Source organism: Ochotona curzoniae, unplaced genomic scaffold, assembly GCF_017591425.1.
Source record: "Ochotona curzoniae isolate NIBS_2020 unplaced genomic scaffold, NIBS_Ocur_1.0 scaffold_1852, whole genome shotgun sequence".
Lineage (NCBI taxonomy): Eukaryota > Metazoa > Chordata > Mammalia > Lagomorpha > Ochotonidae > Ochotona > Ochotona curzoniae.
In genome coordinates this window covers 32,564,143-32,589,404 of record NW_024467087.1, presented here as the reverse complement: position 1 = coordinate 32,589,404, position 25,262 = coordinate 32,564,143, and the positions used below count along the sequence as shown (strand labels likewise).

The window sequence follows — 25,262 nt, the reverse complement described above, 5'->3', positions numbered from 1 at the left end:
ATAACAGAACTCTTTTATCTGCCGACTTACTCCCCAAGTCCCTGTAGCAGCCAGGGCTGAGCCAGGCCAAAGCCAGGAGCCCACTCTAGGCCTTCTATATGGGTAGCAAGGACCTAAGTACTTGAGCCACCATTTGCTGCTTCCCAAGCTGCCCATCATCAGGAAGCCAGATCAGAAGCAAACACTTTAATATGGTGTGCCAAAAAAAAAATTTCTGCCTGACCCGCCACCCCCCCCCCCCGGAGTCTATATTCTTGGAAAAATTTTTAAAATATTTTGTCTTCTCGTAATAGAAGGCTGTATCAGCTAAAATTGGTTTGATGATCAGAAGAACATAATGTGTACTTTTAAGTCTTGGTAGTAGTATTTTCCTTTCAAAAGCGTTTGTTAGTATTTTACAAAATGCAAGTGTTTCCTTTTCCTCTAGTTTCCAAGCCTGCAAGTGTGAAGGAAGCAGAATCAGCAAAGAACAGCCCTGAAAAAGGTACTATGATCTAAAAATATGATTTAGTTTGTTAAGTTGCTGTTATAGTAAACAGGGCTAACTACAAAGGGAGAGTGGATGCATTTCAAAGGCTGTCAAATTGTCCTGAGAGCTTGTGCAGTTCCCTTGTGCTAGTTTAACTTTATCTCTTCTTTGTACTTCTTAATTCATGGGGTCAACACTGTGGTATAGTGAGTTAGTTAAGTGTCAGCATCCCATATGGGTGCCAGTTCTAGTTCTGCTACTCCACTTCTGATCCAGCTCCCTGCTAACAGGCCTGGAAACAGTAGAAACATGTTCCAAGTGCTTGGACCACTACAGCCATGTGGGAGACCTGGAAGAAATTCCTGGCTCCTCACTCGTGGCTTTGACCTGGCCCAGCACTAGCCGTTATAGCCATGTGGAGAGTGAAACATTAGATGAAAGATCTCATTCTCTCTGTCTCACCTCTGTCACTCAAACAAATAAATCAAAAAGAAAAGAAAAGAAGAAATGCAGACAGTCCTACTGTTGTGAAACTCCGCCTAGAAGGAGAAACTGAAAATATTCTTGTCATTATCCTTCCCACACCTAATTCTACTTACAAATAAATGTATATAGAGATACCTTTCTTTGAGGAAGAGACAATGCTTGTAATTACAGTTGTGCAATTTATTTTTATGGTTTTATAATATGAACATCTTTTCATGCCAGTACATTTGGATCTTACTGTTCTAATGAGTAAAGAGTACTCTGGTTGTATAATAGTTTATTTCAATGACTAGTCTAAAACTGATGGACATTTAGGTTGTTGCCAATCATTTTTATTGAAAACTGTGCTGTGACATCTTTATGATTACATTTTAGGATAATCGTATACATATTTATTTGGAAGAAGATGAATTCATGGAATGTAGAAATACTGGATCAAATTATGTGCATACTTAATGTTTTGATAAAAAAACTGTTAAATTACCCTCTGAAAGTCCATCATTTTATGTTTTCTAGTAACATATAATTAACATCATCTATTGCTAAAGATTTGGTTAACTATATTTTCCCCAACCTTTCCAACCAGTTTGCCAGGGATTTTAAATAATTATTAATAAAGTCACTTTAATATCATCTTGTGTAACTCTCAAAAGGAATGAATGCATAGTATTTTGAACATCTAGAAAAGATCAACCATAGACTACTTTTGTATCTGCATATTAAGAAAATGATCTTAAAGCTGCATTAAACTTAATAGCACAGATGAGAATGACCACATTAAATTTGCATTGTCAGGTTAGGGTTTACTGTTTTCATCTATATACATCTCTTTTGCTTCTCTCCCCACATTTTCCTTAGTCCTCAAACCTTACGAAAGTGAAAGCTTTAGGCGAAATGGGAATGTAGAAAGCATTCTGACAGCCTTTGGGTCAAGTAAGGGATGAATTTAGATAGTTTTCTGAATTGAAAGCAGACTCTTATATTTTAGTGAAAAATCTTTTAATCATGATTGTTTTTAGATTTGGGGAACTGCAGTGGGATATTCACTTTGAAATGTTTTTTTCTCCATATTCAGGCAAAGGTAAAATTGATATTCAAGCCTATCTAACTCAATGGCAAGAGGAGCTTTTCAAAAAAGAGGAAAGCATTAAGGATTTGCCACGAATGAATCAGGTAGAGTATTTTCAAGAATTCTAGGCTCTCACTTTTTTTGTACAAATGTGACCATCTCTAAAATAACCAGTATGTTATTGCAAAACTAGCTATGTTATCTTTAAGTCTCTTATGAGCACATATGACTGGGAACAGATTTTTAAATTTTTACTTAAATTTTAAAAGAAATATTTGCAATGTGGAGAGAAGTAGCTAAATAGAAAGTAGGTAGATCTATATAGAAAACTTACGCATGCTGGTTCAGTGCCCAGATGCCCACAATGACCAGGGCTGTGCTAATCTGAAGCCAGGAGCCAGGAACTTAACCCAGGTCTTTCATGTAGGTGACAGGAACCCAAGCACTTGAAGCATTACTATTGCTTCCCAGGTTGTACATGAGCAGGAAGTTGGATTCAGGAGCTGGGTATTGAACCCAAACACTTGGATAATGGAAGGCGTGTGCCTTTTTAAAAACTTCTTTTATGTATTTGAAAGGCAGGGTTACCGAGAGAATGAGGACAAGGGAGACAGACAGATCATTCAACAAATCCTCCATTGCCTGATTTACTCCCCAAATGGCCACAATGGCTAAAGCTGAGCCAGACTGAAGCCAAGAGCCTGGGACTCTCTCCTGGTCTCCCAGATGAGTGGCAGGGCCCACGTACTTGGGCCATTTTTTACTGCTTTTCCAGACACATTTTAAGGAGCTGCATTGGAAGCAGAGCCACTCAAGTATGGTCTGACGCTCATATAGGATGCCACTGCACCACAACAACAGGAAGGCAGGTGTCTTAACTATCGCTTTGACTGCTAAGCTAACCACCAACCCCATAATTTTACCCATTGTTTCAGACAGTTCTGGTATGGTGACATTCCTGTAGAAATTGTATTTTGTGTTCGAATCACTTATTTAAGTTGACAAATACCCTCTTGAAATGTCCTATCTAGGGGCAGAAAGCAGACTTAGCAGTATCTCTCCGCATAGGTCCCACCGTAGCCTTTAAAAGCAGCTGCTCGCTGCCACTCCTTGAGGAGATCAAATGGAACACATTCTTAGTCCTTTCATTAAGATTGCTTAAGTAATGAATGAGTTAGACACCAGGAAATATGGGGACTTTGCTTCATTAGAAATGCCAACTTCCCCTGCAATAATGCTGACAGGCAAACTGTTCAGCAATCAGTCTAAACACAAGATGCTGCTGATCGGACAACAAAGGGAAAAACTTCATCCCCCTCTTTCAAGAACTAGGATTGATTTGGGGATTAGCCATCAGCTTATCATTTCGAGGAGGAAGGCTGCCTGATACAAATCCTTGATACAAATTCTTGACTTCTGAGTCCTGTTTTTATTTGCAAAATCTAACATCCAAATGATTTGTCCAACTTGTGTCTTCTAGTCACAGTTTATTCAGTTTTCAAAGACTCTCTATAACTTATTTCATGAAGACCCCGAGGAAGAATCCTTGTATCAAGCCATTGCTGTTGTCACTAGCCTTTTGCTAAGGATGGAAGAAGTTGGAAGGAAGCTCCATAGCTCTTCATCATCAGCTGAAGGATTCTCTGGTGCAGTCTGTGCTTCTGGAGGACCGAGTGAGGAGACTCCTAGGAGCCACCTGGAGCAAGAGCCCTCCCCTCTTAGGGAGGAGCCTCAGTGGTCATTTGCATTTGAACAGATTCTTGCATCTCTCTTGAATGAACCGGCCCTGGTGAGGTTTTTTGAGAAACCTGTAGATGTAAAAGCCAAGCTAGAAAGCGCAAAATCTTCTCAGTTAAAATATAGGACCAAAATGTAAGTCTCCCAAACAGTAATTGTCTAGCATAGACAAGTTTACCAAGATTGCTGTAGTTTATCAACTTGGTTCCAGGAAGTAAGGCTCAGGGATTTATCTTGTTACTAGTGCATTTGAGCGCAACAACAGCAACGACAAAAACAAAAATTCCTAAGTGCAGTGATTGGTTCCTTTGTGGTGATCTCAAATTTTAGTATTGTCAGATACAAATAACAATTCTTGTTATTTCACAAGTTCTGTTATCGTGGGGAATATATTAAATGTTACCACTAGAGGGCACCACTCTATAACATTTAGTACGTAAATTACTGGCTTGTGCTGCTGTTTACATATGAATTACTAATGATTTTGAGACCATGACGTTGTGTTTGAGTATTAGTGATGTAGATGTGCCATACTGATAACTTCTAAATTGCTTCAGTCCTATTAGAATACTTAAGAAAACTGGGTTCGTAGATCTATAGCCTTCATCACCATTTGGGTCCCTCATTTCTCACATTATCTGAGTGAAATGGTACTAATTTATAAATCTCATTCAGTCTAATAGTAAATTTTATTTCAGCAACCTGTAAATTCTCCCTACCCGCAGAGCTAAGAAGCATCTTTCTCATACTATTAACTCTGCTACTGATCAAAACAAATGCAGAATTCTAAATTCAGGACTGATAGAAAACAGTATTGGCTTTGGATTTAAGCTGAACAAACTCAGTCGAGAATGCTTAAGAAACAGTTCAATTAACTGTATAGTTTTTTTTTTCATTCGAATGAGAAATTACTAGAAATCCTCTGACATGTAGCCGTTTGTGGCATTTGTATCAGAGTAGCTCATGACTGCTTTGGGTCTAGCTTTAGATTTTGAATTTTGCTGTTTTACATTAATGGTAAAGAATATTTCTGTGAAGACTGAATTATAGCATTAATCTGGCAAGCACGTAATATTTAGTCGTGTGTAATGATTGCCAAGGTAATGAATGTATAGAACCTTCCTAAAAGCCTTGTGCCTCTGATGTAGATGTGCAATTTCCCTACACTTTATGCTGCTCATATTTTAGTCATTTCGATGACAGTCCATTTAGAGATTGTGGGCTTTATTAGCACTTTTGCAAAAAAGTAAAAGAAGCAAACTAACGTGTCCAGCTGTCTGTGCTCTTTCCAAGAAGAGCCGCTTAAGAGTCAATTCACTTAGGAAACAAGGAGAAAGCCTCCGCTGGAGCTACCTTTTTCACAAGACCTCGGTTTCTGACCCTAGACTGTTCTCAATGTGAAACAATGTTAGGGCAAACCTCCTCCTTTTCTAGCGAGAAATCGAGAAATCGGCCTAATTAGCCTTTGGCAAGAAATTTACCCTGTGAACAAGGCCTACCATAAAGGGCTCTGCCACCGTGGAATACGTCATATTTGGACAAATTCAAGAAGTTTCAAGTTGAGCCTTTGAAAATGTCATAAATCTGGTTTGGCCACACAGATTCTAGCAGTGTCTTTAATGAAGTAATTTGATAGCATTGCAGGTTTTTTTTTTCCTTTCTTTTTAAGAAAATCGCCACTTAGTTGCTTTAAAAAAAATGAAGTACTTGTATCTTTTCTTAAAGTATATCCACATTTTAAATGGTCTTTAATGGTTTATATGAAGACTATCATACATCTGCTGTTATATGATAATCGTAAATTAGACTCTATTAGCTTTAGACACGTGACTCAAGCTAAGACAGTTATTCTATACACCTTGTTGAATATTTTGTCAGTTGTATTTACCAAAAAAGATACTTTCTTAAAGAGCATATATTAATATTTGATACAAATTTAAAGTCAGAATAGTAAAGAGTGTTAACTATTGTATTTTAGCTTAGATTAATTAAAATTGAATACTTGGACATTTTCGAGTTGCACAAAGATTTAAAATTCGAGTTTAAAAAGAAACATTTATTTTTGCAGTCAGCAGGAGAATCAGGATGAACACAGTATAGTTTTGTAGTTTCAGCCTTGTTAAAGAAATGGGTTATTCTTAATAATAAAGATATGTATGTGTCAAACTGAACCAGTGCATTATACCTTATACACTAAATTTAACATGTTATAAGGTAGGGTTTACTTGTCTTTATAAAGGTAAATACTATAAATCTGTTTTGAACATGAAAAATTGTTTCATTAAAAAGATTAATATAATTTAGTATGATGTATTTTTCTTTATACTTAACTCAGATATTGTCCTAGAATTCCCTCCTGTTTACGTTGCAGAGAATAGAATTCACTACAATTAGTTTAGGCAGGAAAAGATCTGTATCACATGACTTCCGTAGTTAGCACGAGACTTCCAGTGCTGTGCAAGAACCAGGCCACCAAGGAAGTTACTAATTTATCTGTGATTAGGAAGCTGCTGCTTCCTGCTACTATAATGAAGATCCATCAGTACTGCTGCCATACCTACAGAACTGTTTTGCCCTTGCTGTGATTTATACCTGCAAAATAGATTCCAGACACCCTGCCTCTCAGCACCTAGACTAAATCAGCCAACTATTTACAGCCATGTGTGTGGCAGAAAGGGCAAAAGCACAGCCCCTTTCTTCCTTTTTCCACAGAAATTTCACATGTGTACATCTGATTGACTTATAGTAAATCCAAAATCCATTTGCAAAGGACTGGGAGAAATGTACTTCTAGCCTGTGCAGTACATCAAGGCACGCTGTGAAGGTGGGGTGGGCCTTGAGGGCTCTATTTGCCTTCGGTCAGAGTGTGACAGACTACAATAACACACTTTCGTTTTCTCATCGCCTCAGTGAAGTGGGACTCTGGGCTGAGCTTAGCTGAGTCTAATGCTTAGGTTCTCACAAATCTGCAAGCAAAGTGTCAGCTGGGCTGCTTCTCATGTAGATTCTCAACTGGGGAGGAATCCGCTTCCAGGTTCACACAGGGTGTTTACATCCTGGTGGTTGTAGATTGGAGAGCACCAGTTTTACATTGATGGTTGGTGGCAGACCACCTGGAGCTTCTCCAAGCCAGCTCCTTGTCACTGTCTCTAGCTTCTACAGGCTGTCTTGACCACATACTTCATCAAATCAGCAAGGAAAGTCTCTAGAGAAAGTCTGGTACACACTGCCTGGTTCAGGCAATGGGACACAAGCGTAGCAGCGGCACCTCATTACTTCTGCTTCTGCCATGATCTCTTGGGTAAATGTCAGTCCAGTTCCCACCTACATTCAAAGAGACAGGGTACCACAGGGGCATGAGTATTAGGGAGCGAGGGTCATAGGGGCTGCTCCAAAGAATCTTGGGCTATCCAGCTTAAACACCAATGCCTGCTAGGCATCTCTCTTTTGCCATGCAGTACACTTCTTTCCATATTTCTGTGTCACAGCATAGCAACAGCAGAAGTCTTGGCATTTACCAGTGTAAGCCATCCTCATGCAAACAAAAATGCACCACTTCTCTTTCCTAGGGGAAGATCTAAATATCTGCCCATCTCCTGGATCTGCAAGTATGCAGTGTTTACTCTTGCTAACTCAGACTCTATTCTATCTTGCATTCTTGTCACATGTAGACTAAACTATACAGGTAATCACTGTCAGCTTACCTTCTATAAGAGAATAAATTGATAACATAAAAGCATGTACCTAAAGGAGAGAGGGAAAGACTATGGTTAGCTGCCACTGTTCTCATTTCTGTAAATGACTATTGTTATTGGAAAGGAAGATTTACAAAGAGGAGGAAAACAGATCTTCCATCCTCTGGCTCACTTCCCAAGTGGTCACAATGGCCAGAGCTGAGCTGATCCAAAACCAGGAGCCAGGAGCTTCTTACAAATCTCCTATGTGAGTGCAGGTTCTCAAGGCCTTGGGCTATATTCCGCTGCTTTCCCAGGCCACAAGCAGGGAGCTGGATGGGAAGTGGAACAGCCAGAGCACAAACCAGTGCCCATATGGGATCCCGGCAATTGTAAGAGGGAGGATAAACCAGTTGAGAGCCATCATGCCAGGCCCTAGCATGCATTTCTATGAATTCTAAAGTGAACAGACCTGTAACCATCACAGCAATTAAATATGGGGTAACTGCGTCACCTCAAGGAGCTCCCTCCTACCCCTATCAACCACTGATCAGTTCTCTGTCTACTATACAAAAACTAGACGTTTGCTTTCCCATCATCCCTGATCCCTGTAGCCATGTGACCAAGGAACTGTTAGCTCTTTTGCCTGGACTTTTGTCATCTATGGCAAGTAGGAGGGAAGTAGGATGTATAGCACATTCTGTTGGCAGATGAGGTATCTTTACTTCAACATTCTGATTCCAAGATGGGATTAAGAGTGTTAGAGGGCCCGGACCTTATGCTCTTTTCTTAGGCAGAGCTTCTTAGTGATTCTAGGAACCAAACAATTCAATAAAGTCTCTGCCCTTTTTGGGAGCTGTTATCAGGTAGAATCTTTGGCTTTAAACTAAAACTGATACATGTAGTACTAGGGCCTCAGTACTATTGGCTCCGTCGAGGCAAGGTCATTATTGCAGGAGCTGCATTGCTAAGCATGTACGCACCAGCGGAAGCACATTTTATGTTTAATCTCCTGCTATGTGCAGTTTCCATTTCTTTCATCAGAACCGCCTCTCTCCCCCACCCTAGGAACATCAAGAAATAGAGTTCTTGGCTCTTAATTCCACTCATTTCCCCTGGTGGGTAATGGCTTTTTTTATACAGCTGCTTTTAAGATCTTGATCTTTCTAGAGATCTGCAGTTCCTTATGATTTATCCAGCTTCTTAGAAAGTTCTCTTGGGAACCAGTGATTAAATTTGGATAATTAACTATCATTCTCTGAGTCTGAGACCTTTCATACAGACCAACAGGCATGTAAAATGAAGATGTGAGCAAAATCACTCCCCATCTGCCCCTACACACACACATTCTTCAAATCAGTGGTACATACTCAGCTCTGTGATTTCTCCAGGGATCGAGTACTGACAAGTCTAGGCCCTTCCTATTATATAAATAGCTCTTACTACATTGATCAGGGAATAAATGAAATATATCCATCAACTGCTTGTTATAGCTAAGAATTCATATGAATTCCTGAGCTGTGACCATATCATGCATGTTAAGATATGTCTGACTGGATTCAAGATAAATCTGGGTCTCGCCTCCCTAAGCCCTGACCATCACTGGTGGGTGACCATTGTGTTCTCATGCCACCCACTGCCCCCCACCCCAATCCACTGCCATCCCCCAAGGATCAGTGTGAATTCTGAGACCTTGTTCAATTTTCATATTTCCATTTACCCAATGCATAATTACTCTTAGCAATTTTGAGATATAATCACCCTGCTGTATAATACATCTCAAAAAAGTATTCTTCCTTTCTTTTTTAAAATTTTGTTTTTGATGATGTTTATATGGTTGATCAAGGAAAGGATGGAGGGCTAGGGGAAATTGGGTGAGACCATTGTTTCCAAATTTTCTTCTTGTATCTGAGGGAAGGGGACAGAAATGGGAGAAGCCATACCCAGCCTCCCAACCATCTCAGTAACCTGGGGATGGGGAACCTGATATCAACCCAGGGTCCCGATGTGGAGCATGTTCTGAGGGTTCTGCTTATGTGGTTTCAGTAGTTCTGAAATGCTGTCAGTCTCACTGATTCAAGAATGAGGAAATCCTTCCAATGTTGATTGGCTGACATACTTGACTTTAGAGACTCCATTCACCCAGATATTTGCTGTCATTGCTTGGTAGAGGTAGTTGTCTAATATGTTTTGCCCTCCTTACTCTGCTATGGTACCAGATGTCCTCTGCAAGCTCCAACGGACTGCCATATCCTCCATGTGCATCTGGATGTATCGTCCACTGCTCCATCTTTTCCACTGAAGAGATCCAGTTCTGACACATGCACTTTACAATTAGACCACTAGTCCTGGATGTGAGCCCTCATATCCCTGCACCCCCCCACCCCAACCTATGCCATCCCCCAGACCTCCTGCAAGCCCACACACTAAGACCCCACAGAGGTGCTGCCAAGCAGCCCGTGGGCTTCACCTGGCACAATTGCTGCCTTATGCTGCCTGACCCAGGCACTGCAGGACACCCTGCCACTGGGGCTCACAGACCCAGCACGCACAGCAGAGGCGGGCTTAAGGACCCAGGCTAAGTTACCCATGCCCTGCAAGACCACCCACCCCTGGGGCTCACAGAACCAGTACCCACTGTGCAGGCAAGCCCAAGGACCCCAGGCTGGTTGACTTGGACCCTACTGGGCCCCTGTCCCTGAGGCTCTCAGACCTGATACCCATTGTGTAGGTGGGCCTAAGGACTCAGGCCTGGTAACCCAGGCCCGAGTCCTCCGTGCCCTCCCCCAACCGACCTGCACCACCATTCCCAGAGCTCACAGACTTGGCACCCACCATCCAAGTGGGCCTAAGGACCCAGGCCAGGTGACCTGGCCCCTACTGAACACCACCCCCAAACCCATCCCCTGGGCTCACAGACCTGGCACCCATTACACAGGCAGGCCTAGGGACTTAGGCATGGTGACTCGGGCCCCACCAGTCCCACACCCCTGGGGCTCATGGACCAAGAATCCCCCAACATATTCTTTAGAAAAATAAAATAGAATAAGATAGGCAACTATGCTGGCATACTGGTATGGTTAACACAGATTTTTTGTTGTTGAATGTAATTTAAAATTTTTTTTGATATTTATATTTAGCAGTTTTTAGTATTCAAGCAAGATTTTACATAACTTCGTGCATTTTGGGATAATCAAAACAACCAGGCCCAGGATACCCTCCAGCTATTAGTTGCTTTTCTCCCAGCAATGCAACACTTGCCTAGATACAGTACAACCTAGGCCATTGCCTTGGTTCCCCTTAATCCCAGTCTTCCCCATCACTTGTGGTCTTTGTTAACCATTCTACCTGGTATGAGATTCTTTCTCATTGTGATTTCCTTCTCTCTTTCTTTGTATTTGCATATCATTAGTGAAGTTGAGCATTTTTTGCATAAATGTGCTGGCCATTTGTATGGCTTCTTTTTAGAAATGCCTCTTCCAATTCTTTGCCTAGTGCTATAGTCTGAATATTTGTGCCCTGCCTCTCCATGCAAATCGTATATTGCAACCTAATTCCCAATACAGTGGTTTCACAAGATGGAGCTTTTAGGAGGTGATTAATCCATGTGGGCCCACCCACACACATGGGATTAGCACCCTGATTTATAGAAGTCTGAGGAATCTTGCTCGCCTCTTCTGCCGTGTGAGGACTCTGCAAGAAATTAGCACTGATGAAAGCTGAGAGCAAGTACTCACTAGACACTGGGTCTGCCAAGGCCTTGGTTTTGAACTTTACATTCTCAAGAACTGTGAGAAATTTCTGTTAATTAAGAGGTATCCAGCCAAAGGTATTCAGTTATAGCAATGCAGTGGGGCTAAGATGCTCTTTGCTAAATTGGGTTGTCTGTTTGCTAATGGGTTTTAACAATTCCTCATCTGTTTTGGATATTAACCACTGATCAGATGAATGGTTCTCAGTAATTTGTCTCCTCACCCTGTTCATTATTCCCTTACTGTGCAGAAGCTTTGTGTTGTTACAATACCTTTTTTTTTTTTAACCTTGATTGATTGTCCTTTGGGGATCACAGCCAAGAAGTCATTGCCCAGATCAGGATCAGTTTTTTTTAAAAGATTTATTTACTTTTATTACAAAGTCAGATATATAGAGAGAGGAGAGATAGAGAGGAAGATCTTCCATCTGCTGGTTCACTCCCAAAGTGAGCACAACAGCCGGTGCTGTGCCCATCCGAAGCCAGGATCCAGTAACCTCCTCCAGGTCTCCCACACGGGTGCAGGATCCCAAAGCATTGGGCCATCCTCCTCAACTGCCCTCCCAGGCCACAAGCAGGGAGCTGGATGGGAAGTGGAGCTGCCGGGATTAGAACCGGCGCCCATAAGGGATCCCAGCGTGTTCAAGACAAGGACTTTAGCCGCTAAGGCCACGCTGCCGAGCCCTTCTTTAACAGTTTTATAGGTGCAGATCTTAGCATTTATTTTTCAATCCATTTTGGTTTTCTTTTACGATTTGAGATATAGATCAAATTTCATTGTTTTGCATGTGGATATCCAGTTTTTCTAAAATAGTTTATTAAAGACATTATTCTTTTCCCATTGAGTTTTCTTGACAACTTTATCAAAACTGATAGAGCATGAATGCATGAGGTTGTATCTGTAAATAACCCCTTTGTAAAAGGTTTTTTTTTTTTTTTTTTTTTTTTTTTTTTACAGGAAGCAATGCCACAGTATCCCTTGTGCCTTTTTTGAGTGAGGAATAGTTCTTCCCAGAATTTGTCTACTTCTTACTTCTGCCTTGCAGTGTCATTCCTTGTTCTAATTTAAATAGACAAAAAATACAGTGTTGCTCAACATTTTCCTTGGGACTCTATGCCCGTGGCTGTGAATTGGCTCAGCTCTAGCTGTTGTAGCCCTGCGAAGAGTGAACCAGCAGATGAAAGTGGAAGGTCTCTATCTGTATGTCTCTATTTCCTTCTTTGTAACCCTGCCTTTCAAATAAAAATAAATAAATAAAATCTTTTTTTCAAAAAGAAAAGGATCTTGATCACAGAAAGAAATAAAAATCAAGAGGAAATCACTAATGTCAACCTTAAACTAAATTAGATAAAACTAAGAGATCATCCTCATGGAAGGAATTTTTATATGGGATTTATTTCTTTTTTATTGGAAAGGCAGATTTACAGAAAGGAGAGACAGAAAGAGCTTTCATCTGCTGGTTCACTCCCCTGAGCCTATCCAAACCCAAGAGCCAAGAGTTTCTTCCAGGTCTCCCACGTGGGTACAGGGCCCCAAGGTTTTGCATAATCCTCTACTGCTTTCCTAAGATGCAAGCAGGGAGCTGGATGTGAAGTGGAGCATCCAGGACATGAACTGGTGCCCATATGGGATGTTGGCACATGCAAGGTAGGATTTAGTCACTGGGCGACCCTGGGCCCCATGGAAGGATTCTTACACCAGATAGTAACCATCACAAAAGACTATGCCAGAACTATACGTTCTAGAAGGGGTCCCTACTTGAACAGGGAGGTGCTAAGTAGATACTTGGTATTGTCACAGCTAATTCTAGAATCTATATGCAGCAGTCAAAGGGAGGTGCTGAGGAAACTTTGTACCTGAGAAGAAAGGGTTAGGATTTAGAATAATGACTTGAAGTTCGGGAAAACTTTCATGAGAGCTGGTGTAAAATCTGGATGTTGCTACCCTAGACCAGCTGATGTGTCTGAGAACAGCTCACATTTGTGCTGTATGCAGGAGACAGACCAGCCCACCTTAGGGCAGCCCACCATAGTGCAGCCAACTTGCTGTGTGCTGCCATTTCTGGCAAGAGACCTGTCCTTGCTAGATACCAGAGTTTTCCTACTTTGGAAAGCAGTTCTCCAAACATGACCTTCAGGTGTCCTTACAGCTGCACTAGAGAACTTGTGCCCCACAGGATCAGAATGTTGTGTGTGTGTCCCTAGCAGTTCTGTGCATACATTTCTTTTTTTTTTTTTAAATAAAAATAGCCAGAATGTTAATAAATGAGAGAAATAATACAATGCACGCATGCACACAAACAACACCCACACACATACAGAAGATGATTAAATTAATCCATATTAATCCAGCATCCAGAGGAGCCAAATCAAGTTTCTTTCTAATAAGTCTTCCTCCAATATATTTGCATTTATTAAGTTAGGATGGATAATTTTGTATAATTAAATGCATATGATCTTGTCAATTCCTTGGAAATCCCAAGTATCATTTGATATTATCAGACATTTATTCTTACTCTGTCATTCGAAACCTAATACTGTACTGTCTCTCCGAGTGAGAGCTGCCATGTCCTGATATTCGAAGACTTGCACCATATTTCCATGAACAGTGAGTCAAAATCGTACAGCTAGAAAGGGCTGTGTGTGCTGGACTACAATAACACATCGGTCAAGGCACAATTAGCGACCAAATATTCATGTTATTTTAAAGACTTAAGTAACATTTTTACCCAAGCTAGCTGTCCCTGTTATAAAATTATTTTCCAGATTCTGTACTTCATAAGATTGTTAATACAGATTGATTCACCAATTAGATGAATTCTGCATTTTTTCCAAGTGTATAACAAGCTGACTGGAGTTTATGCCTCACATTTCATATTTTTTTCACATTTTATAATTTAACAAGGGAAAATTATTCAGCTAGAAATCCCTTGTTTCTTTCATTTTAATTAACTAATTTTATGATATGGTTCCATAGACTCAGGCTATCCATGTTGCTCTGCCTTCTCTGGACATGTCATATCACACAATATTTTTCTGACTCGTGCTACCTCCCTTGTTTTTTGAGGTTCATTCTTATTGTAGCTAAGGATCAGCAGTTAATTCCCTTCAATTGCTTAGCATGGGTATACCACAATCTGTCTGCACTCAGCACTTGATGAGCAATCTGAATGATCCCTGCCTTTTTGCTGCTATCAGAACATTTGCGGTATCAACTTCTCTGTGAATGACTTTGAATTTCTCTTGGACTATACACAGGAGTGACACTAGTGGGTTACATAGTAACTTGATAGTCAAGATTTTGAGGTACTACCAAATTATTTTCCCAAATGGCTGTTCCAATTTACATTCTAGTAGTGATGTATGAGGCTTCCAGTTCCTCCACAGCTTGGCCCACACTGTTGCCTCCTTCTAGGCATCCTAGTGGGTGTGTAGTGCTATCTGATTGTGCTTTTGATTTGTAGTTCCCTGAAGTTCAAGGACATTGAGCAGCAGTTGTGTTCTTCCTAGTGATCACATTTTGAATTATGCCACCCTCATTCATTTGTTGAGTTCCCAGTCTCCTCCTACCCCCACTTATGAATGTCACTGCATCTGGAGAAAGTTCCCTTAAAGAGCTGATTAAGTTTGGGGGGATGGATCTTGATCTCATATGAATGACATTTTTGTAAGAAGAGAAATGCTGGGCCCAGTGTGAAAGCCTAGTGGTTAAAGTCCTCACCTTGCACACGCTGAGATCCCATATGGGTGCCACTTTGTGTCCTGGTGGCTCCACTTTCATTCCAGCTACCTGTTTGTAGCCTGGGAAAGCAGTCAAGGACGACCCAAAGTCTTGGGACCCTGCACCTGCATGGGAGACCCAGAAGAGGCTCCAGGGTCCTGGTTTTGGATTGGCACGGCTCAGCTCTTGCTGTTGCAGCCATCTGGGGAGTGAACCAGCAGATGGAAGATCTTCCTCTCTGTCTTTCCTCCTCTCTATATATCTAACTTTCCAATGAATTTCTTTTTTTGTTGTTAAAGATTCATTTTATTTTTATTGCAAAGTCAAATATACAGAGAGAAGGAGAGACAGAAAGAAAGATCTTCCGTCTGATGATTCACTCCCTAAGTGGCCACAACAGCTGGTACAGTGCCTGGAGCCAGGAACTTCTTCCAGGTCTCCCATGTGGGTGCAGGGTCCCAAGGCTTTGGTCCGTCCTCTCGACTGCTTTCCCAGGCCACAAGCAGGGAGCTGGATGGGAAGCGGGGCTGCCGGGATTAGAACTCGTGCCCATATGGGATCCTGGCACGTTCAAGGTGAGGACTTTAGCTGCTAGGCTGCTGCGCTGAGCCCTCCGATGAATTTCTGTTGATAAAGTCACTCAGGCTGCGTGGTACCTTGTTATGACAGCCTCAGCACACGAGTACAGTTAATGATGCTGAACAGCTTTTTCTGGGCCTGTCAGCCATCTGTACATCCTCTTTAGTGATATGTCTGCTTACGTCCTTCACCCATTTTCTAACTGAAATGTTTGGTTTTCTTTTTACTGTTGAGTGTTGAGGATTCTTGATTACCTAGCTATGAGCCCGTTGACAGCTATGTGGTTTGTACAGATTTTCACCCAGTCTACAGCTTCTCTTCTATCTAATTCACATGAGAGTTCACAGAACACAAGTTTTTTTTTCATGTTGATGAGGTCCAATTTCTTGATCTTTCTTTATGGTATCACAATTTCAGTGTAGGTTCTAATAGCTCTGCTTAGATATAGATAGTAATGATTTTCTTGTGTGGATTTCTGTGAAAGTTTTTAAAACTTTATGTTTCATACCTGCCTGTGATACATTTTGAGGTCATTTCTATTGTTATTTTTATTTATTTTTTTAGCTCACTTGATTTTTTCCATTTTATTTAAAAATTTGATTCCTCTTTAAAAAATTATTTATTTGAAAGCCATAGTTACAGAGAGACAAGGAGAAAGACATCTTCCGTTCACTGGCTTACTCCCCAGATGGCTACAACAGGCAGAGTTGGGCAAGGCCAGAGCCAGCAGCCTGGAATTCCATCTGTACCTCCATGTAGTTGCAGGGGTCCAAGTACTTGGGTCATCTTCCACTGATTTCCATGACTCATTAGCAGAGAACTGGATCAGAAGCAGAGCAGCTGTCACTTGAATTTGTATGAGATGTCTGAGTCACAGGCAGCTGTTTAACTTGCTGTGCCACAGAGCAAGCACATTATTAATTATTATTATTAGTAGTAGTAGTAAGTTTGCTGGGGGTAGGGTTACATCGTGTTGCAGTAGGTTAAGCCACCACTTGCATTGCTGCTCATTGCATCCCATATTGGATTAGTGCTCTACTTCTGATCCAGAGCCCTACTAAATGTCCCTGAGAATGCAGCACAATTGGGGCCACTGCTACCCCTGAAGAGAACAGAATGGAGCTCTAGGTTCCTGGCTTCCACCTGGGCCAATCCTGGCTATAGCAGCCATTTGGTGGAATACACTTGCCAATGGGAGGTCTCTCACTTTCTCTCTCTCCTCATGTTACTCTGCCTTTGGAATGAATGAATATTGACATGAACCTTTGAAAAAATCTATGGAGATGGCCTGGTGCAGTGGCTTAATTGGCTAATCCTCCCCTTGCAAGCACCCAGTTCCTGTTCAGGCTGTTCCAGTTCTGATCCAGCTCCCTCATTATGGTCTGGGAAAGCAGCAGAGGATGGCCCAAAGCCTTGGGACTATGCACCCATGTGGGGGATCTGGAAGAAACTCCTGGATCCTGGCTTCAGACGCATTCAGCTCTAGCTGTTGTGGATAACTGGGGAGTGAATCTGTCTCTCCTATCTGTAAATCTGTGTTTCCAATAAAGATAAATAAATCTTTTTAAGATTTTATAGAGAAAATTGTTAGATATTTGTCATGTACAACATTATGTTTTACATCATGTGTACATTGTGGAATGAGACTATGTTGTGGTCATTTAGGAAGTGAACCAGCAGATGAGAAATTTCTCCCTCCCCTCCCCAGCTCCACTGCCACCACTGCCTCTCAAATAAATAAACTTTTAAAGTTCAGGACCAGTGTTGTGGTACAGTGAATTAAGCAGCTACTTGTGGTGCTGGCATCCTGTATGAGCATTGCTTTGTGTCCTGGCTGCTTCACTTCTGACCCAGCTCCCTGCTAGTGGCCTGGGAGGGCAGTAGAACACGGCTCAGCTCCTTGGGCCCCTGCAGCCACATGGGAGACCTGAAGGAAGTGCTCGACTCCTTGCATTGGTTGGCTAAGCTCCAAACATTGCATCGCAATTGGGGAGTGAACCAGCAGATGTAAGATTCTCTGTCTCTCCTCTCTCTGTAACTCTGCCTTTCAAATTAAAAAAATATCCATAAAAAAGGATTAAATTAGATAAGAGATAATGCATGTAAGGAGCTTAGCACAGTGCTTGGGACCTTATAGATTTAAGATATATTTATGTATACTTTCATTTCTACACATGTGCATATATACTCTGTGTGTGTGTGTGTGTGTGTTCTGATTTGAGTAACTGTCATCATGTAAGCATTCCTACTCTAGCTTTGTTGGGCTCCTGGCACCCCTAAACCCTCTGTCTGGCCCTAACGGAGAACCTGTCAACACACTCTTTCAAACTTATAAGCAAACAGGGGGCCAAGATACTCGCTTTTCTCCATGTGTATATTGCAGATTGCCATATTGCATAGTCGTCTCCTTATATATGCTGTATCACTAAGCTTGACTTACACAGGTGCTAATGTCTGTACATTTTAGGGCAACTCTACACTGTGGTCTCATTTGAATTTGAACTCTTCCAATGCTATACCCTCATTTTGCTATGAGGACACTGAAGATCATAAGAGGGGAAGTGACTGACTTGAGGTTGTATAGCAAATCAGGGTCAAGGTCAGCCCCAGAACTGTGATGTTGCTTCCAGTGCTTCCCACTATTCCCTGTCGTTATCTGGAGCCCTGAACTCTGCTGGCTAACTATAAGACAGCTATGACCTAGGATGCAGCTTATTCTGAAGGTCACTTCACCGTACTCTGACATTGCATGTCTTGCCTGAGGCAACCGTTGTATTCATAGTAAACTGTCACCCTGTGATTCTCTTAAATTTTTAAAATTTTTGTTGGAAACGCAGATATATAGAGAGAATGGAAGAAAAGGTCTTCCATCCTTCGGTTCACTCTCCCCAGATAGTTGCAATGGCTGGAGCTGAGCTGATCCAAAGCCAGGAACTTCTTCCAGGTCTCTCATGTGGGTGCAGGATCCCAAGGACTTGTGTCATCTGCCTCTGCTCTTTTAAGCCACAAGCAGGAAGCTGAATAGAAGTGGAGTAGCTGGGACACAGAACGGTGCCGTACTGAAATGCCAGCAATAGCAGGCAGAGAATTAGCCAAATGAGCCAGGCCCCACCTCATGATTCTTCATTTGAATGATGGTGGTGGTGCATTACTAGGCCTGGTACCCCAAGACCACTACAGCTCCAAAACATGCCAAGATGACAAGTAGGTTTTAGATGACAGGTTTATGCCCAGATGAACACTGTACTCACAGCCAGTATGAGGATGTGACTCACAGACAGGCTGCAAGTGCTGAGGGTCTCAGGACAGCCTCATGGTACAGAGACGAGAGGTGTTGATGGGCGTCACCAGTGTGGGTCTTGATGGCAGCATCTGTTTGTGGGCACTGAAGCAAGCAATGTGACAAGGACTCAAGCTCAGTGATGCTTGACATGGCTCTGGATGACAGAGGTGTAGGAGGGCAGAGAATGCTGACTTACTTGTCTCCTCTCATTGTACCTCACCAGCGCCAACAAGACCACTGCTGACATCACAAATCAGTCAGTCCACACATCTCCTGCCCAGCCCCTCTTACCTCTCAGCCCGCCATCCCCAACACACGCATGCGTGTGCGTGCACACACACACACACACACACACACACACACACACACACACACGCGAGTGAAGTCCTGGCAAGCATCATTCTATTCAGAGGGGAATCTTGTGACTTCCTGGAATTGAGGGAGGGAGGAGTGTTGGATTTCTGAATGGCATCGAATATTCCTTCTGCTGTCACTTTTTCTTCATTCTCCTGTCACCATGGTAACCCGAGAGAGCAAGCCAGAATTGAATTCAACCCTTCCTGATGGGCATATGTAGCAAGCGTACTCCCTCTCTCTGCTGCTGTTGCTGCTTAGGGAAGTGGAACATTTTAAAGCCTTTCTCCATGTTTCAACTCCTGTCTTTAGTGGAGAACAAATCCTTCGACCTGCAGTTCCATGCACTTGGTTATGTCCCTTTCTCCAGTCACGCTGCTCGGCAGTTACTAATTGTAACTGGTCTCACCAGTGTGCAGGACCATCACAGTGACAAATGATGCATATCTGTGACTGTGTCATTGGCTCCATTGGCTGCTGAAAGATGAAAAAATGGGATTTCTGAGATTCAGAGTGGAGGGAATGGCTTCAGCTACATTTCCAATCCATTTTTGAAAAACAGAGACCCCTGTGAGAGGATGACGGCTAGAAGGGAGGATAAGTTTGCTAAGCCTTCACTCAGTCCTCAGCTTGAGCGTTTATGAATACGTACTTTCCTTACTGGTCTCCTATTGCTCTGTGTGCTTCCTTAGCAGGAGGCCTTGCTAAGAAAAGTGCTAAGGTTGAGACAAGGAAACTCCACCTGGAACCTACAACACCTAGACAGGTCTGCCCAGGATCAGTGTTTTGTGTTATATCTCCACAGGTGCAAAATAGCACACTGGTTCCACTGAGTTTTGAAGTTTCTGGGGAGTACACTCAAGGTGACTTCAAATTCTGTATGGATTTACCAGATGTATGCAGCTCTTTGGTGGACAACCCTGTGACACTGGCAGCCTGGGACTACAGGCTTTGTCCTGGGCAAATGGTGGAAATTTGCCCTGTTCAAACACAACTGTGGAAACTTGCTTAATGATTGCGCCATTCCTGTAAGGCTGCTGGAAATCCCTTGTGAGCTCAGTCTGTGTAATGAACAGATGTTCAGTCTTTCCTGAGACAGGGACAGTGTGACAGGAAGGAAAGAGCAGCAGGCATCAGGAGACCCGAGGCAGATGTTTTTCGTTCATCCTTTCTTCTACCTCGGCCCAGTGTGTGCATTTCATCAGTTCCATCATGGGGATGATCTTTGCGCTATCCATCTCACAGGGGTGTGGGAAATGAGGTTTGAAGGGCCGAGAATGTCTGGCAAGGGTGAAAGGTCAATGAAAGGCATGTTTTCATAAGGACAATGAGAGGCCCTTGTGATGTGCAGACACAAGCCATAGAAATTCCTGGGAGAAATGCAGAAATGGGGCACAAAAGCCAACTGGGTTGATGGCCAGAGAAGCTAAAGGTCAGGGCAAAACGTTTCACTGGTTGTTGTTCCTCCCTCCTGTCCTGGACCCTCCCGCCACCGCCCAGAATCAGCTTGGTAAAGCTGCCTGAGGAGCTCCGTGCACTGAAACTGTGACTGCCCCAGTAGTAGCTTTGCTTGGCATACTGGGAGCGTTAATATTTGGTGGTTGCCATTGGCAATAGCTTCCAGCATCTCTAGTTGATGTTATTTCCCCAAAGCCAGGCTGCCTGTGCATTTGACAAAAATGAACCTACTATGTCACTCAGAAAGCACTAAGAATATTAGGAAGACAGAGTTCCCTCCCTCCCTTACTATCCCCATCCACCCCTGGAAACCACCCCAAGGATATATACTATTTCATCTCCCAAAAGGTACTAGGACATCTTCAAAGTTTTCTCTAAAATGGTGGGAAAACTCAGAGAATCCACAGAAGAATCTCCACAGCCAGAAAGAACATCACCGAAAATGGTAGGAGAAATCCCAACTGACCAGTTGAAAGGGGAAATGGAGGCAGTCATACGTGGATCAAAATGAAACCATCAAAAGTTTCATTTTACTTTGAAGAAAGGTGAGGCTAGAGAAATGAGTCTTCGCATGATGCGTTGCACACTTGGAGTGTGCCCTTGCTCTCTCAGATGCATGCAAAGTAGCCTAAGAGGAGTCACTGAAAAAGAAAGTGCTGTTCTCCTTGTTTGAAAAGAAGATACAATCCTAAATGCACGTGCTTGTAGTGTTACCTTACAGCAGTCATTTTGAATCCAAGAAGACACTACAATTGGAACCTGGCGTGAGTGCTGGTAATGTCCGATGGCTTTTTTTGGCTAATCTTCCATCTGTATGCGCCGGCATCCCCTATGGGTGCCAGTTCATGGTCCACCTGCTCCACTTCCCATTCAGCTCACTGCTTATGACCTGGGAAAGCAATAGAGGATGGTCCAGGGCCTTGAGACCCTGCACCCATGAGGGAAGACCAGGAAGAAGCTTCTGGCTCCTGGCTTCGGATCTGCTCAGCTCCAGCTGCTGTGGCCACTTGGTGAGTGAACGACTGAATGGAAGATCTATTTCTTTGTCCTTCTGACCGTAAATCTGCATTTCCACTAAAAATAACTCTTCGGGTGGGGAGGAGAGCAGAATTAAAGAGAGAAATGGACAGAGGACTAAAAAATTGGCAATGCTAAAAATCCAGACAGAGCAGTATATCCACAGGTGCGAATCTGCATCTTTGGTAGGGTGGCAACAGTAGAGGAGGGTTTCACTTGTTTTCAGATGCCCCCGAGAGGGTGTGTGTACAGTTGTTAGAGTTGGAAGTGCAAGGTTAAGGCAGTCTGGGGGAGCAGAGGAAACATATATATTAACCTCAAAAGAGAAACAACACTCTGGAGAGCTGAACGGAACCAATGCTAGAAGCCAAAGACAATCAATAGGATGATTTTGTCAAAAGCCTGGGAAACGAAACCAAAGCATTGGACAGGTAATCTAGAAATTGCTACCCTACCAATTGTCTTTCAAAAACGGAAGTGAATTCACCCACATGAATATGCTAAATTGATGTTTGTCAAGGAGACAAAAGCAACTCAACGGAGAGAGTTACAAAAACCCTAAAAAGGCCTTGATATAAACTTTACACTTTACATACAAATAATTCAAGTGAAATCAACTCTTTTAGGTTGCACATATGAGTGAGCTCATTTGGTATTTGTGTTATTACTGCCTGGTTTTTTTCACTTAATACAGTGTTCTCCAGGTTTATACATGTTGTTATAAATGCCAAAACTTCCTTGTCAGGGCCACAGTTCTGATACATCACATTAAGCCCCTGCTTATGCCCTTGGCCTCCCATAGCACAGTGTCTAGGTTGGAGTCTCATCTCCTCTTCTCATCCAGCTCTATGCTCATGTGCCTGTAAAGCAACCCAAGGGCTAGTGCCCCTGTCACCCACGTGGGAGGCCTGGATGGAGTTCCTGCTCCTGGCCCTTTAGAAGTGAATCTGTAGATGAAAGATCTCTCTCTCTCTCTCGCTTGCTCTCTCTCTCTGTGTGTCTGTGTCCCTCTTTCTCTGTGGTACTCTGCCTTTGAAATAAATATGTATCTAAATAGTTTTAAACAGATCTCTTGGGCAAGTGTTGTGGCGTAATAAAGTAATCTTCCACTTGTGGTACCAGCACCTGATACGGGTGCTATGTGAGTCAGCCATTCCACTTCCCATCCAGCTCCCTGCTTGTGGCCTGGGAAAGCAGTGGAGGATGGCCTAAAGCCTTGGGACCCTGCACCCGTGTGGGAGACTGTCAGATATGTGGATTTCATTTCCTTTGGTATAGAGTTGATCTCATGGAAGTAGAAATTTAATGGTAGTTATCAGGGGCTGAAATGGTTAGAGAAAAATATTGGAGAGATGCCAGTCAAGGACATGATGTAAGAGATCTGTGATACAACATGGCAACTACACACACACACACACACACACACACACACACACACACACATTTAGGCCTAGCAGAGCTCTCCGTGAAGAAAATAACCTTCTAAAGGTTTCATTCATTTATACAAAAAATAGGGTTATATAGAGAAATAATCTTTTTTATCTGTTGGTTCACTCTCCCAAATGGTCATAGTAGCTGTACCTGGGCCAGGTCAAAGCCAAAAGGACTTGGTTCATCTTGCTGTGTTTTCCAGGCAGATGAACAGGGAGCTGGATCATAATTAGAACAGCTGGGACTCGAACTGGTGCCCATGTGGGATGGTGGTACCACAAGTATTTGAACTCAAGTATCTGTTCTAACAACCTGCAAGCCCTAGACATTGATGCCCACAGAACCCTAGGGGTGGGCAGACGCCTAGTGCTGTAGGTTTAGAGGTCAGCCACTAGAGGGTGCTGTGTCTCCTGCTGGCACAGGCGAATAGGTGGTGCAGGAGCAGTCTCTTTTCTAAGGTGAAAACTTCGAAAATTCCCGACACTGACTCTTGGACCCTTTTCTCACCTTTATGATTCGCATTGGCGTCAGGCCACAGATGTTGCCATTCCTGGCATAGAAATGCCTGAGAGTGACAGTTGGCACACTCTTCCCCTTTATGTGGGGTGTGAGGATGGCAGGAGGAGGCTCCTCTGAAGTTACAGGAGTACCACTTCCCTCCTTGCTTCCCCACCTGCTGGCTTGTGCGAGTAATGGCAGATCACTTCACCTATTGGAGCTCAGCTTTCCAGTCTGAACATGAGGGCAAAATCTACAGCCATCTGATAGGGTTTGTTCAGCTGTGGTCCTCTCTCCCCAGAGGCGACACAGCAACTGAGCGGGTAAGGCACAAAATTCCATCACTTGGTCCTGCCCCCACTTCTACGTGTCCTTGTGCTCATGGCTAAGCGATGGCAGAGGCTGCCATTGATTTGCCCAGGATCCGGACATGCTCATCCCCTGGTGAAACCTGCCCTCGGCATGCCCAGGCCCCTCGCCCTGAGCTCTTGCTAGCCTCTTATGGTGCCCTGCAGCCACAACTTAACCCGTCTTCCCCTTGCCCTCCTGCAGCTTTCACCCTGCACGGAGCCCTGCTGGTTCTGCCTCCCGAGAGAGTAGGGCTCTGGATCACACAGAGCTGAGTCCTGCTTCTGCTGCTTATGATCTCTATGCTCTCAAGTCCTAACTCCGTGGAGCCGCTGCTGCAGTGTAGTAAGTTAAGCCTCCACCAATGGCGCCAGTATCCCGTATGGACACCAGTTTATGTCCCAGCTGCTCCACTTCTCATCCAGCCCCCTGCTTGTGTCCTGGGAAAACAGTTGAGGATGGCCCAAAGCCTTGGGATCCTGCAGCCATGTGTTGGAGACCCAGAAGCTCCTGTCTTTGCATCAGACAGGCTCAACTCCATTGGTTCAGGCTGTATTCCTTCCAGTAGTTGGAATATCTTTGCCTCTGCTTCTCTTTGTAAGTTCACCTTTAAAATTAAAATAAAACAATTTTTTTTAAGATTTATTTTTATTATTTTTTCATTGGAAAGGCGGATATACAGAGAGGAGAGACAGAGAGGAAGATCTTCCATCCGATGATTCACTCCCCAAGTGAGCGCAACGGGCCGATACTATGATGATCCGAAGCCAGGAGCCTCTTCTGGGTCTCCCACGCGGGTGTAGGGTCCCAAAGCCTTGGGCCGTCCTCGACTGCTTTCCCAGGCCACAGGCAGGGAGCTGGAAGGGAAGCGGGGCTGCCGGGATTAGAACCGGCGCCCATATGGGATCCCGGGCGTGCAAGGCGAGGACCTTTAACCACTTGCGCCACCGTGCCGGGCCCAATAAAACAAATTTTTAAAACATCTTGGTTCTGCCTTTATTCATTATGTGACCTTGAACCAGTTATCTTCCTCAGTCTCTTCATCTGCACAGCAAGAAAAATGAGTTGCTTACAATTTAAGGTTGGTGTAGAGAGGGAATGAAGTCACAGATACAAACTCAAGGCACTTAGTAGGTGTCACAGACTGCCAACTCTGTGTTCGGGGCGTGATTTTTATTTATTTATTTATTTATGTTAAATTTGTAAGGCAGAGTTATAGAGAAAGAAAGATAAATCTTTCACCTGCTGATTCACTCCCCAAATGGGGGCTGGATCTGAGCTGATCCAAAACCAGGAGCCAAGAGCCTCTTCTGAGTCTCCCACATGGGTACAGTATCGTAAGGCTTTGGGCCGTCCACTACTGTTTTCCCAGGCCACAAGCAGGGAG

The 25,262-nt window shown here is 43.2% G+C and overlaps 1 protein-coding gene across 1 annotated transcript in view; it reads left to right on the top strand.

The window, feature by feature from the left end:
• The window catches only part of TBC1D8B (TBC1 domain family member 8B), a 70,304-nt gene extending 65,765 nt beyond the window's left edge, over nt 1-4,539 (top strand). The window contains exons 19-21 of the mRNA XM_040999816.1: nt 428-484; nt 2,031-2,128; nt 3,505-4,539. Of these exons, the coding sequence (XP_040855750.1) occupies nt 428-484; nt 2,031-2,128; nt 3,505-3,900 (551 nt within the window). The 3' untranslated portion in view covers nt 3,901-4,539. The remainder of the gene's footprint in view (nt 1-427; nt 485-2,030; nt 2,129-3,504) is intronic.
• The last annotated feature ends 20,723 nt before the right edge of the window (nt 4,540-25,262 follow it).